Genomic DNA, 14764 nt, shown 5'->3' on the forward strand with positions numbered 1-14764 from the left:
AACAAAAGGGAGAAGGAAAGATATCCCAAAAGCCAGTGGGGAAAACCTGTGTTAAGCAGAATGACTTAATGGTTTCAGAGCAATCACTCTGCAATATGCTCTTGAAAAAGGTGCCTATCTCAAATGGGTTGGATGTCATTAACGTTTTTCTTTCTCAATAGCACTTTAGATTTCAACAAGTAGTAATGACATATCTTGTTAAAAAAATACAAGAAAGATTCTAGAGCCTTTTGAGTGTTTAGTGCTAAAGTAACATGTCTTTTAAGTCAAATTTATTTTTCAGTGACTTCACGGATCTATCCGTATAGCTTCCTTAGTAGCCATACAAAAATGGTTTGCTCATGTCTTCTCTTAAGTGGTATTTACAACCAGTATTCAGAGTTGCAGCTGTTGCAATGTTCCTACATCCACGTGATTGCAATTTGGGTGCTAAGTAACCAGCTGGCAATTAGAGGTTGCAGTATCTCTCAGTCATGTTATCACCACTTTCTACTGGCAAAATCAATAGGAAAGCTGGGAGGGGTCACAGGTGATGACCACATGACATCATGCTTAATGTGCATGATTAACTTAATGATAGCAACAAGAAGTGCTGGAATTGGTGTTATCAAGCAGCATGGTCATGTTTGTCACACTTTACAATCATGTCATTTAGTGTCGGAACTTCCAGTCCCAACTGTTACCATTGTTAAGTGATAATTACCTGTATGTATAGCCCTGTTTGGTTTTCAAGACTGACTAAGTGCATTTCTACTATATTTCAAGAGATCATTAGTTGTGCTACCTATAAAATCCTAGACCAATGTTTTTCAAACTTGCCATTTTAAAATGTGTGTACTTCAACTTCCAGAATTCCCCAGTCAATATGATGGGGGATTTTGGGAGTTGAAGTGGCCAAGTTTGAAAGTGCTCTAGACAGATTGATGCCAAACTTTTATGAATTGTCTTTTCCTACACAAGAAGTTACCAATACACTTTATTTTGTTCTTCAGAGACTGTGTTCTGTATTCTACTGCCCTTCACATGCACAACTAGTGGGAATGAAAAACAGAAACCAATCATTTATGTCAGAATTTCAAAAGTTCCTCCTTTAGGCCTTTTTTGCCTTTGGAAGAATAGTAAAGATGTTCTTTTTCCAGGAATTCAGATTGTTATAACAATATTTCTTTTCTCTGCTGCCCTGATGGTTTTAATATGGAGACAATTTTAATTCTCCCTTCAGTAAACACTGTTTTTAAACATTCCAAACTTCCTAAAGGGCATTCACAGCCAAAGGGTAAAATGGAAATCTCTAAACAAAATAAACATAAAATACATTAAAGAAATGAGGAAAAGTGGAAGATCTCAGAAAAGACTATATCATGTTTAACACGATTTTGAATTCAGGCAAGACATTCTGACCCCTCCCCTTCCATGACTGAACTCAAGAGGTTAAAAAACTTTCCTTTGAGGTTGATTTAGTGAAGGAATTTAGCTTCATGCTCCTCTTTAAATGGCAATCTCTTATACAAATATTTATACAGACATCCAAGCATTAAATCTATGCCAATAGTCAAGTGCATGCATTTATTATTCAGCCCTTACTCCTTTAACACATACAAAACAGAAAACTAGGATAAAATGAACTTCCCTTTGAATATGTGATAAATCACTTGGTACTCAAAATACATAATTGGCTTCCACATCTGAGGAGACATACAAGTACTTCAGATAGCCCAATAAATCATAATATATCATGACAAGAAATGAACCAGAGTATTTCACAGGCTTCTCTGCATATTCTCTTGTTTTCAGTTGCAGCCCTGAGATCGCTTCTGGTTTTGATTGTTATTTGATTGAACTTTACAATATGCTTAATCTTAACTAAGATTTATCTCTAATAAGGCAATTTCAGACTATAAGTCTAAACTGATACAGTAAAAATGTATTCAGCATAATAGTGCAATGAACTACATCTTCCAACTGAGTATTGTTTGTTTGATGACCAAAAATTCCATGAAATGTTTGCCGGGTTGATTTCGCTAATGTCTAACATGCATTTAATGAAATGCATCTGGCTTTGCCACAAAGTTTACTCTTACATCTGCCTCCTTCTCCCCACTGTATTGTACTGTACTGTGAAAACAACAGCAGTTTAGTCCTATAATCAAAATATTGCCACACAAGTAACTACAAAAATAATACACACTGGTTGTGTTGTGTTGTGTTGTGTTGTGTTGTGTTGTGTTGCTTTGTTTTGTTTGCTTTAATTTATATACCGTCCTTCTCCGGAGACTCAGGGCGGCTTACAATGTGTTTTGTTTGTTGATAAGAATGGTGTTTATTCTTTACTTGTGACTATTTCATCCATTAGGATTTGTGATAAGAATAGTGATACCAAACTCCTGAACCAACAGAAATGCAAAGGCATTTTAAAAAGGTCAGGTAAAATGTGAGCAATTGCTCAAGCCATTTTTTTTTTTCTTCTAAACATCCTTGAAAGCCTTTCACAGGTCTACAGTATTAGGTTTTATAACAAGAACTTCTCCCAGAGATAACAGAATTCTTTTAAAAAAATAAATCTTTGGAGGAGTGCCTCCTAACAAAATACCCCCGTCTAGTATAATGCATACTGATTAAAGACCAACCTTTATCCACAGATAAATTATGTTTATTTTTCATAAATAAAAACCCAAGAGTTTGTTGCTGTATTACTAAGAAAATACTGGAAAAAAGTAACTATACATCATCAAAAAAGGAAAGGAGAGCGTTCTTTAAATGACATACTATAATTGTAGTCTGTATGTTTTGGAGTCACTAGGCTTATGTAGACTCATAAGATCATATCACAGACTCTCACAAAATGGTTGCTATAAAGCCAGGCCCCAAACCGCCATTTACCAGAAAGTGAACTGTTGTTTTCATTCTCCTCTTCTAGTCTGTGGGATGCTTCTTATCACCCCCAGCTTTATCTTTGCCTCTTTTCTTGGCAGGTGAATAAACTTTCAAGACAACAACACCACTTGCAGCCAATCTAGGCCTTCCACTTTTATTTTCTAAGATTTCTGAAGTGGTTTCATGGAGCCATTCCTGCAAATTATCATTATCATCATCGTTGTTGTTGTTGTTGTTATTATTATAACTGCCTCCTGGATCAAAGATATTCAACAGCAAACAACATGAAACAAAATGGAAAATATTGTAATAACAACTGGCAAGGTTGCAAAACAAGCAAAGAAGGTCAAGAACTGGAGTGCACCTGGCCTGGACGAACTGCATGGATACTGGCTAAAACACGTGATCAGCTTTCATCATCGCATAGCCACTCAATTTGATCAAATGCTTCAAAATGCAACAAGTGAAGAATGGTCGAACATACTTGATAATGATAGATCCAGAAAAGGGCACAGAGCCAAGCAACTATCGCCCAATTACTTGTCTGCCAACAACGTTCAAACTTTTTACAAGAATACTGGCAAATTCAGTATTCAATCATCTGATGGAAAACAGTTTGCATCCAGTAGAACAAAAAGGAAATTATAAAAAATCAAAAGGAACAAAAGATCAGCTGCTCATTGACAAAATGGTACTAAAAAATGCAAAATGAAGAAAAATGAATTTAAATATGGCATGGATTGATTACAAGAAAACATTTGACCCCACAGCTGGATTAACACCTGTTTGGAAAACTTTGGAATCAGCAAAAATATTTGTACATTTTTGTAAGCAAATATCCCAAAATAGAAAACAGTTCTAACAGCAAATGGGGAGAACATTGGTGAAGTCAACATCAGATGAGGAATCTTCCAGGGGGACTCACTTTCACCACTACTGTTCAACATTGCATTAATTCTACTGACAATAATCCTATGAAAAACAAAAGTGGGATACCAAATCTCAAGCCAACATGGCAAGATAAACCATCTACTATACATGGATGACTTAAAAATGTATGCAAAAAGCCCCACTGAACTTAAATCACTACTCAACACAGTTCAACTGTTCAGCAGCGACATCAAAATGAACTTTGGACTTGAAAAATGTGCTATATTATCCATGCAGCAAGGAAAAATGGAAAAAAAATAGAAGGAATAGAACTGGGAAATGGAAACATAGTAAAAGCATTAGCAAAGGATGATGGTTACAAATACCTAGGCATATTGGAAGCAGATAACATCTTGAATGGAAAAGTCAAAGAGTCAATGCCAAAGGAATACATCAGGAGGGTCCGCAAAATATTAAAATCAAAGCTAAATGCTGGAAACATAATTAAAGCCATTTATACATGGGCAGTTCCAGTGATACACTACTCAGCTGGAATCATCAACTGGATGTTGGCTGAACTGAAAAAAATGGACCGGAAAACGCACAAACTTTTGAATATGTACCACGCTTTACATCCACGAAGTGACATCGACAGGTTGTACCTGCCAAGAAAAATAAGAGGCAGAAGACTATTGCAAATCCATCAAACTGTAGAAGAAGAAAAACGAAGTTTGAATTATTATTAACAAATTATTGGCCCTCTTAGCCAACAAGTATCATCATCTACACACAAAAGCGTGTGTGTATTCACATCCCCAAACACACAGGAAGCATGCAGTCATTATGCATGTGTGTTTCAATTCCAATCAAGATTTCTTCCCTGGTTTGTTTTATGGTTAGAAGCATTTAAAAATAAAGTGTCTAGTTGTTCTGAAAAACAACTTCCATCATTTCCAGCCAGCTTCATCCACAGTAATTCTACATGACTGCAACCAAATATTTCATCTTAAGATTCATATCAACTCATTATAGTGTATGTGTAGATAAGCCTGGAGTGACAAACCAGAAAAGAAAAAGAAAAACTGTATTACTGGTTTTCCCCATTGACTTTGCTCGTCAGAAGGTCACAAAAAGGGATCACATGACCCCTGAATACTGGAACCATCATAAATACAAGTCAATTGCCAAGCATCTGAATTTTGTTCATGTGATCATGGGGATGCTGCAATGGTTTAAGTGTGAAAAACGGTCAAAAATCACTTTTTTCAATGCTGTTGAAACTTCAAACGGTCACTAAATGAGCTGCTGTAAATCAAGAACTACCTGTACTGATTTTGCCTTTGGAAATGGCTTTGATTTAAATTTAGCATTAAGCATGACCAAAAAGGAACAATACAAAACCTGACCTTGGCTAAATAGTGTATCATCTACCTTTGTTATATTGTTCTACTATCATTGCCAGCATAATAGTCATGCCTCCCTGTGAAGTATTTCATATAAAGACTCTCCTTTCAGCATCTTCTAGATTTTTCAGTTGCTAAAACAACTCCATACCATTAAAATTACACCCATACATTAACTTAGATTTCTAGAGGGAACCACACAGAGTTAAAAACCCTCTGGTAATAGCCTACTGTGGGCTGAGAAGAAAAAGTGCTATAATATAAGCAGTAGTGCTTTTAAGTAGGTTACCTGTGTCACATCTTCAAGATCTCATACAGAGAACTGGACAAATGCACATTATATTTTAATACATCAGCTGAGATTAACAATATGCGGAACAGTACAGTTAAAAATCTCCTAATAATTTAAGTCTTCCTCTGTTGTACTTTTATAGCATATTGAAGGATTTTCTTTTTAAAAAATTCCCAGTTGAACAGGTGGAAAGAATGTTTAAAAAGTTTTAATAATGCTTTTAAATCATTATCATTCATGTCTTAGAATAAAAAAGATAAAAGTATAAAAGATGAACTAATTATTTAGTTTGGATACATAAGTTAATGGCACAAAGGAACATACCTAGAAATTCATTCTCACAGCAAGAGCTTGCATTCACTAATATGTCTTAGGAAGGACTCCTACAGTTAATTCTTTTATTTTCCACACAGGACTCCATCATTATGAATATATGACTACAGTTTGAAGCTGCATGAACTCTTGAATAGATTTCAAATCAGCCAAATAATAATTACCTACTGCTCTAATATTGAGGTTTCTGCTGGTAGGTTTATAAAATGTAAGAAGTGGAATTAATAACTTGGAATAGCAACTTTAAAATAAATCGGGCTAACTTTGCCTATAAAAGCCTGAGATCAAACTCAAGTAACTCCCACTTGTCAAGCAGAAGACACACCAAAAACAAAAAACCAACAACTCTGAGTCAAACAAGGGGCGGCTTTACATACAGACAAGCTGCTGTTGGAAGACAATAGCATAACCTCCAATGTCATACTTCTCCAGGGAAGCTCCATACCAATCTCCCATCTGCTATTATAAAGAAATGGCCTTCAAGAAAATAATATACTGTTTTGAGGAATTAGGAAGCATGGGGAAAAGAAACAAATTCTGCTGCAGATTTTTAACATCTACAGAGAAGACCTTGGAAGCCATAAAGAAGAAGGTTGGAGAGCTGCACATGGCCCTGTGTATGAATTGGGGACACAGACAGTCCACTTATATCATCTTCCACAATCCCCTGTCCTATTTTCATGAGGCAGCTGCTGAGAAAAGGAGGCAAAGACGCTCTAATTCATGAACCTCAGTTCACAGATCTTTGGGAACAATTTTAAAAAGGGTATATTTCAAATAGTAAAAGCAAGGAAGGGAACTATTTGAAATAACTTGCTTGATATTTAATAATTTACCTTTAAAAATAATGTGCAACAATGTAACTTTAGTTTATGTTTTACAGTATTCATGAGAAACTTTATCACTGGGAACTGAATTGAGGTCAAATGTCCAAATGAACATTTTTTTTAAAAAAAATTATTCCGTTAAGAATGGTTCTTAGTTTCTGTATGGACATGTGCCAATAGTGTGGGGCGGGTTTTTGGGGGGGGGGGGGGTTGCAATAAACTAGAACTGGTTTGCATCTTCTTCCACAGTGATTTTTTAAAACTTCCCTAGAGCTTTGGAACTTCTTGGTTGTCTAGCAAATGGGTACTAATGGGGACCTTGTTATCTTTTTCAGGTTAACCAAGGTCAGTTAGAAATCTTTGGTTTTCCTATTCACACATTTCAGAATAACGTTTTTATGTTGTGCTATACCTTTGCTTATTATATTTGTAGACTCATAAAAACCATTGAAACCATTAAGACAAAGTTTCCTTTTCACAAGCAACATTCAAATTAAAGTATTTGTAACAAAAACAGAAAGGCACCCAGTTTGGTATAGTGGTCAATGCACTAGTTTGGAAACCTGGAGACTATGAGTTCTAATCCTGCCTTGGGTATAAAGCCAGCTAAATGATTTTGGGCCAGTCAATAGCAAAAACACTTCTATAACTTTGCGGAAAAAGTTTCAGGGACTTGACAAGCAGTCACCAAGAGTCAACAAGACTTAAAGGCACAAAAAAGCCACAAAAAATGGGGCAGAGGGGTGGGACGACAGAAAAAGATAAAATATGTATTAAACTCAAATTTCAAAAGCTTTTAGGAGCTGAAAATATTGGACTTTGCTTCCTCTCAAAGTTTCCATCTCAGCGAGTCACTGTAATTTTAAGAAGTTATGCCTAAAGCTTCTTTCTTCATCTGTTCTGGTTATCTTTTGATTTGATAATTCACATATTAAATCTTCTGGCAAGAAATATTCTAACATGAGACACTCTAAGCTGAAAAGCAGAGTAAATATGTGTTCAATAAACAATTGCAGATGGCACAGAAGTCTGCTGGAAGTGTCCTTGAAAAGTTAGTTTATTTTGACCACTTTCATAGTTTTTTTGGGGGGGAGGGGGGAATCCCATCTGCTTGTGGAACTGGATGCTATCTTTTCTAACAAACAGACCACTATTATAAGAAAGTTCCTTTGTTTGTTTGTTTGTTTGCTTGCTTGCTTGTTTGTGAGGGAATGGCACTAATAGTTCAATACAGGTAGTCCTCAATTTACTGGCACAACTGGGACTGGAATTTACCAAGTTGATGTGGTCATAAAGCAAGTGCATCTGATTTTATGACCATTTTTACTGCCATTGTTAAGTGAATCCAGCTTCCCTAATTGACGTTCCTTGTCGGAATACATCTGGGAAGGTCACAAATCATGATCACATGACCACAAGATGCAGCAACTATCAGAAATGCGCCATTATGACCCAGGTCACCTAAGTAGAGGCAGGCATTGGTAAATGTCCTTTATAGCTCTGATTAAAGGGCACAACAAATGGCTCTACAAAGGCTGGTAAGGCTCCACTCCACACTACCCTGAAGGCAGCCACCCCCAGTCCCCCAAACTAAAGTCAGTAAGCCATAAAGAAAGTCCAAACAGAAGGGGCAAGTTCACAGGGCAAGGTCCAAAGTCAAGAGCAAAGGGAAAGGCAAGTCCACAGGGTAAGGCAAGTCCACATGGCAAAGCAAGTCCATGAGGCAAAAGGCAATCCGCAAGATAAAGGCAAGGCCACAGGCAGGAGCACAAGTCAAAGCCAGGGGAGTCTAAGCCAAAAAATTGTTCTTGACAAAGGCAAACTCCCCCACTCCCAGCTTCTCCTTAAATCAATGCACACCAGGTCTTCTTTGGGAGGAGGGGCGGGGTGACCTTCTCCTTGCAGCCCTCCTTTGAGCTTGCCTCCATTCTGCTCTCCGTGCCCTTGGATCAAGAGGTGGAGGCAGCTGTTCCTCATCAGAGGGGATGTGCTATCTATCAGCACCACTGCTTGTCTGCAGCCGATCCTCCCCCGTGTCTGTGAAGGCAGGCATTTCTCTGTCTGGTTGACCGCCTCACCCAATGAATGCCTGAGGGGCCTGGGACAGCATCTTCCTCATCCTCTGGCCTCTCCAAACATTCCAAGGGAGATATGCCATCCTGTCGGATGGTTCTAGTTTCAACTTCTCCTCCTCCTCGGAACTGGGCCATACGAGCTGGTTTCCAAATGCTTAAAATGTGACCACGTGACCACAGGTATGATGCAATGATCATAATGAGGATGGGTCATAAATCACTTTTTCCAAGACCACTATAATTTGGAACTGTTGTTAAATGAATGGCCGTAAATTAAGGACTACTTGTATAAGTAGTACAAATATGCCTTCTGCTCACAGGCATAGTTGTGGACTGTTATCAGCCTTTCTCTCAAAAGGTATTTTTTTTAAAAAAACATAGACATTAAACATTTAATACTCCACATGTAAAACCCTTCTACCTATGCCTTCAGGAAAATACAAAATGGAAGCAATATAATATTTGTTTTTACAAAATAATATTGACAAAAGTTATGACATTTCTCCCTCAGTTCCTTAAGCAAATGTTATCTTTCTTTTCAATTTTTATACTATTTAGTGAGATATTTCAAGGTACTAATATTAGTAAGTTTAGCTGATCTGATTTAATTGATTTAATCAGAATATTAAATAAACCGTTACACATATTGAAATGTTTTATGTACATATCTTTAACGCAATGCCCCTTTTGAACTACTACTAACTTCAAAAGGAACAGAGTGCCATTGGTTCTTCAAAAAAAAAAAGTTGCATAAAATAGGACCAAACAAATCTAGCATAAAGCTAGATTCCATACCAACTGTCGGTCCAGACAATAGCAAACCCAGCAAAATAGCAGAATAGCCAGGAACAGCAATAATTAAATAGAAATTATCCAAAGAGAGAGTCCATTGAAGGAGCCAAATGGAACAAAAGTGCAGTCAGGCCAGACTGAGTTAATGAACTGGAGCCTAACCGGAAGGGGAGGTGTGTTATGCAAATTTTAACTCAGTCTTTGGCCAATGACAAGAGGATAAGCCCATTCAATGGACTCTCTTAGCAGCGCAAGGGAGAATAGGACCAAACAAATCTAGCATAAAGCTAGATTCCATACCAACTGTAATTTAATAAGTCTATGATCTCTAACATTATTCAAAACCAAGTGATATTGGCTCATCATCGTATTATCAATGTGCTTGTCATTATTAGAATCTCAGGGTGACCAAAACATTTATTTTGTATTCTGCTTTTATTAACTCAAGGCAGAGAACGTATTCAACACATCCCCTATTTTCCCACAACAATAATCTTATGAAGGGGAGTTGGGCTGAGAGAGTGTGACTGGACCAAAGTCACTCAACTGATTCTCATGGCTCCTGCTTCCCAGCCTGGTGCCTTAACGCCAAGACCAAACTGGCTCTCATCAAATCAGGTCATCTTCTCTCTCTTTCTCTAGGACCTAGGAAGCACATCCTGAAAAAAAGGAGATTTAAAAATGTATGCCAAGTTGCTGTATAGCTTAAAGACATGCTTTTCCTGTTTTCATAGATTTGTCAATTAGAAGTCACCCAACCAAGAAATAAGTACAAAGTATAGTAATCGCTAGCTGCTCAGCAGGATGCAGCATTTTTAAACTTCCCATTGCAGATCCCTTAATGGTTAAGAGATATTGAAGAATATTTGTAAAAACATTTTTACTTACATGTGAATCTATTATGAAACACACATGGGGGGAAATTTTGTATTTATTACTGTTTTATTACAGATTTATCAGTTCCTTCCTTTGCCAGTGTGGCATAATTTCCTCTAAGGTTATTTGGGGATAAACAGATATATGTTTAAAAAAATGAATTTGAACTCTTTGGACCTGAAGGAAGTGGACTTGGAGCTTGTGACTGTGAGCTTGGCCACCTGCTTAAATCCATGCCCCTCCTGGCTGATGAAGACTTCCTGTGTGGTTGGTTTTTGGCAATGGTAAATTCTTCTTAAAGAGAGGGACTTGTTCCATTGTCCCTTAAAGAAGTGTTGGTCAGCCCTGTTCTCAAGAAGCCATTATTAGACCAACCACAAGACTCAATCATACTGGACAATTTTTGTACAGTATCCAACATTCCCGTTTTAGGAACGTTTGTGGAGAAGATGATTGTACAACAGTTTCAGATGATATTGATTGAAATAGGTTATCTGGCCCTTTTCAGGCCTGGGTATGGCACTGAAATAACATTGGTCACACTTTTAGATTATCTTTGACAGGAGCAGGATGGTGGTACAGATAGTCCTTGTTCAACAGCCACTCATTCAGCAACTGTTCAAAAGTTAGGAAGGTGCTGAACATGTGGTACTTATGACCATTTCTCAAAGTTCTGGCCATCCCAGCATCTCCCTAGTCATGTGATTGTGATCAGGGTCTTGGCAATCAGGTTGCACTTATAATGAATGCAGCATCCCGTGCTTACATGATCACCATTTGCAACCTTTCCTGCCAGTTTCCCACAAGCAAACTCAGTGGGGAAGCTGACAGGGAAAGTTGCAAGTCACTCTGATAAGTCACTTGCAGCCTTCCCCACACTGCAACAACCATCCCAACCCTGCTGCACTCATTTCCGCCTCGCAGGCTCCATGCAGACTCTCCTCTAGCCAGTAGGAGCCATCCCCAGCCCTGGCCCACTTGCAGCAAATGGAAAAATGGGAATGGATCAATCTCAATGTCACTATCCTACAAAGATTATCTCCTCTTTTAAAGTTATGTTCCTGATAGCATAGCATTTAAAATATGTGGAAAGGTTATTTTAATCTATTTGTTATTTTTTTCATAATGCCAGTTGATTAGGAATAATTAAAACTGCATTTAGCAATGACTGGACTAGATAGATGCAGGATTGATTTTAGCAAGAGCATCTGATATAGCCTAGATCCGTGATGGCGAACCTATGGCACGGGTGCCACAGGTGGCATACGGAGCCATATCTGTGGGCATGCAAGCGTTGCCCTACCTCTGGCCAGCTGATTTTCGGGTCTTCTGGGCCCACTGGAAGTCAGGAAACGGGTTGTTTCCAGGCCTCCGGAGGGCCTCCGGGGGGGGAGGGAGGCTGTTTTTGCCTTCCCCAGCTGCTAGAAAAGCTCTAGAGCCTGGGGAGGGCAAAAAATGGGCCTATTGGGCCCACCGTGCCATCGCGTGCCAAAAGCTGGGGGAAAGCGGGAGGATCAGGCATGCATGCGTGGAGGGACAGGGCGCATTGAATTATGGGTGTGGGCACGCGCGCATGCAATCCCCCCCCCACTACCCCCGCTTTTGGCACGCGATAGCAAAAAGGTTAGCCATCACTGGCCTAGATTCACATTGTGTGTGTGTGTGTGTGTGTGTGTGTGTGTGTGTGTGTGCGTGCGCACAAACATTATATAAATACATACACACATATGGATATACACACACATGCCTGCATGAATATGAATATATATATATATATATATATATATATGTATGTATGTATGTATGTATGTATATGTATATGTATATGTATATGTATATGTACATATACATACACATACACATACACATTACATACACATACACATTACATATACATATACATACACATTACATATACATATACATATACATATACATATACATATACATATACATATACATGTATATATATTTCTTTTCTTTTCGTAGGTCTTTATGTGTATTTCTCTTTAGCCAGGTTCTTCCTACGTAAACCAAGATTTTTATGCAGCCCTAGTTCAGTGAAATCCCAATCCACTAGTTTCTAGGCTTTTTTTCTCCAGCAGCCAGCAAGCTCCCTGCTGCCCAGGGAGTCTCCTTAGTCTCCCAATGGGAAATACATATATATATATGTATTTCTCTTTAGCCAGGTTCTTCCTACATAAACCAAGATTTTTATGCAGCCTAGTTCAGTGAAATCCCAATCCACTGAACTAGGGCTGCATAAAAATCTTGGTTTACATAGGAAGAACCTGGCTAAAGAGAAATACACATAAAGACCTACAAAAAGAAAAGAAAAGAAATATATATATATGGATATATCAGATATATACACACACACACAAAGACACTCAGTGGCATTTTCCAACTTTGTTCCAGGAGCATAAACCACTGTGCTTACATGTTTTTATTTGTAATAATTTAGATAAACCTCAGTGAGTTAACAGTAGCTAACCTAACGATAGAGAACGAATTTCCTAGTTCCTAGCCTAAGAATTTAACAGTATAGCACACAGATATAGTAAGATTTATTTTCAAATAAATCCATTTAGGACCTCAGTCTAAAAAGAAATAATATGTTTTGATTTTCCTTAAGCCTAATATTTCACACTGAAGCTCAAATTGCAATATGTTAAGTTAGAAGTGCTAGGGGCTAATAATTTTGAATTATAACTTTTATTTTTATTAACCATTTACTTAGTCTCAATGGCTTTCACTTCAACAAAGGGCAGCACCCAGCTAATTTTGGTGGATCTCTGAGCCAAGCAGAGTCAGCTCAGGTTAGGATTTGAATGTGAGTGCTAAGGTAATTGGTTGAACTAAAAAACCCACAAAAAAAATCACCAACGGGAATAACAACCATTTCTGACAGGTTGTCAAAAACCTGCATGGAGGTAATCATCATAACTCAAGCTCAATTCAACAGCGTCTTTATCTTATTGCAGCTTGCTTGGGCTCCTGTGCATAGCTATTATACTGTATCTTCTTGGCTTTCAAGTTTCAAAATATTATAGGCACCACACATACCAACATATGGCATCATGAATTTATTTCAACTGAAACCAATTCTTTGGTTTCAAAACATTTTCCTTCTTTGTTTTCTTTAAGAAAGAGTTAGAAATGTAATTATTTGACAGCAAAGATCAACAATTCTTTTAAGACAAAATAAGCTCTATTTTATTCTACATAACACCGTGTTTCCCCAACAATAAGAACCTGTCTTATATTTTTTTGAACCCCGAAATAAGCACTTGGCGCTTTTTGGGGCGCGTGGAGCAAGATGGGGCTCCTCTTGCTGTCTTACCTGATTTCCAGCTCTGTGTTTAAATATTTTGGGGGGGGCTTATTTTCAGGGGGAGGCTTATTTTAGCGCATGCACTCAAAAGCCCGATTGGGCTTATTATCAGGGGATGTCTTATTTTCAGGGAAACAGGGTAGCAAAGATCTAATTATCTATCCAAATACTTCCATGCGCCCAAAACTGTTTAGTAAACAGTTGTCCCTCATTTCAATCAGCAAAAAAAAAAAAAAAAAAATGCTTGAAATGAAAACAAAAAAAAGGACTATTGGGGCAAGGGAGGATCGATTTTGAAATCCTACTGGATGAGGGTATGTCCTTGTGCTAGACTAAAATGTTTCTTTGCAACTGTGCCCAAAGCAACATTTAAATAATGCTTTGTATGTACTGTTGTACAGCCATCATTATTCCAACAGCTATGTGCTTACTTTACTACATGACAGTCAATAGAAAGTAGCAATTATTTAAAAAACATGCATGTTTATCTGTGCATTCAGCAAAGTATAAAAAATGTGGAAATGCTTAAAATATTTAAGTTATCCAAAATTATAAAATATACCACCATTATCTGATCTTCTGCACCTGTTGCTGAAAAGATAACTTTTCTAAAGTATGAATTTTAAAACATTAGGAGGCAAAATTCTTTATTTTATTTTTTTTGCCTTAGTATGATATACGAATCCAGCCTTGCTGTTATAATTTAAAGTTAAATTATAGCTTAATTTTATGCAGACCATGCAACTATGACTTGTTCAGCAAACCACATTTAAAATAAATCATGGCTTGTGATGTGTGAACCTAGCCAAACTAATCGCTTGATAGGCACTCCATTCTAAATTATGGGTAAGTAGAGATTTTTAAAGGAGACTAATTAAAAGTGGAAACAATCCAAGAACACAGATGTAACACTTTTGCATCTCTCATGCATTTATTCCAATCAGGCATATTTAGAAAGCTGTTCTCAAGAGACTTGTTTTACATTGTAATGGCTCCTTAATATAGAAATACATTAAGCCTTCGATCGGTAATAGGTTATTTTGCATAAACATTAACAAAATACATAGCCATATATATCTTGCGCTATA

The 14764-nt window shown here is 37.5% G+C and overlaps 1 protein-coding gene across 2 annotated transcripts in view; it reads right to left on the minus strand.

Annotated features, from left to right (window-relative positions):
* Window positions 1–14764, minus strand: part of COMMD10 (COMM domain containing 10) — a 65150-nt gene that overhangs the window by 15986 nt on the left and 34400 nt on the right. Inside the window, exon 6 of one of the 2 annotated variants that reach the window (XM_070938721.1) lies at window positions 10035–10125. The exons of the other annotated variant lie outside the window; for it this stretch is intronic. Coding sequence (XP_070794822.1) covers window positions 10105–10125 — 21 coding nt within the window. The 3' untranslated portion in view covers window positions 10035–10104. Of the gene's footprint in view, window positions 1–10034; window positions 10126–14764 lie in introns of those variants that run through there. 2 annotated transcript variants of the gene reach the window in all.

The sequence above is a fragment of the Pituophis catenifer genome, unplaced genomic scaffold (assembly GCF_029215685.1).
Source record: "Pituophis catenifer annectens isolate HBS135680 unplaced genomic scaffold, rPitCat1.0.hap2 SCAF_2, whole genome shotgun sequence".
NCBI lineage: Eukaryota > Metazoa > Chordata > Lepidosauria > Squamata > Colubridae > Pituophis > Pituophis catenifer.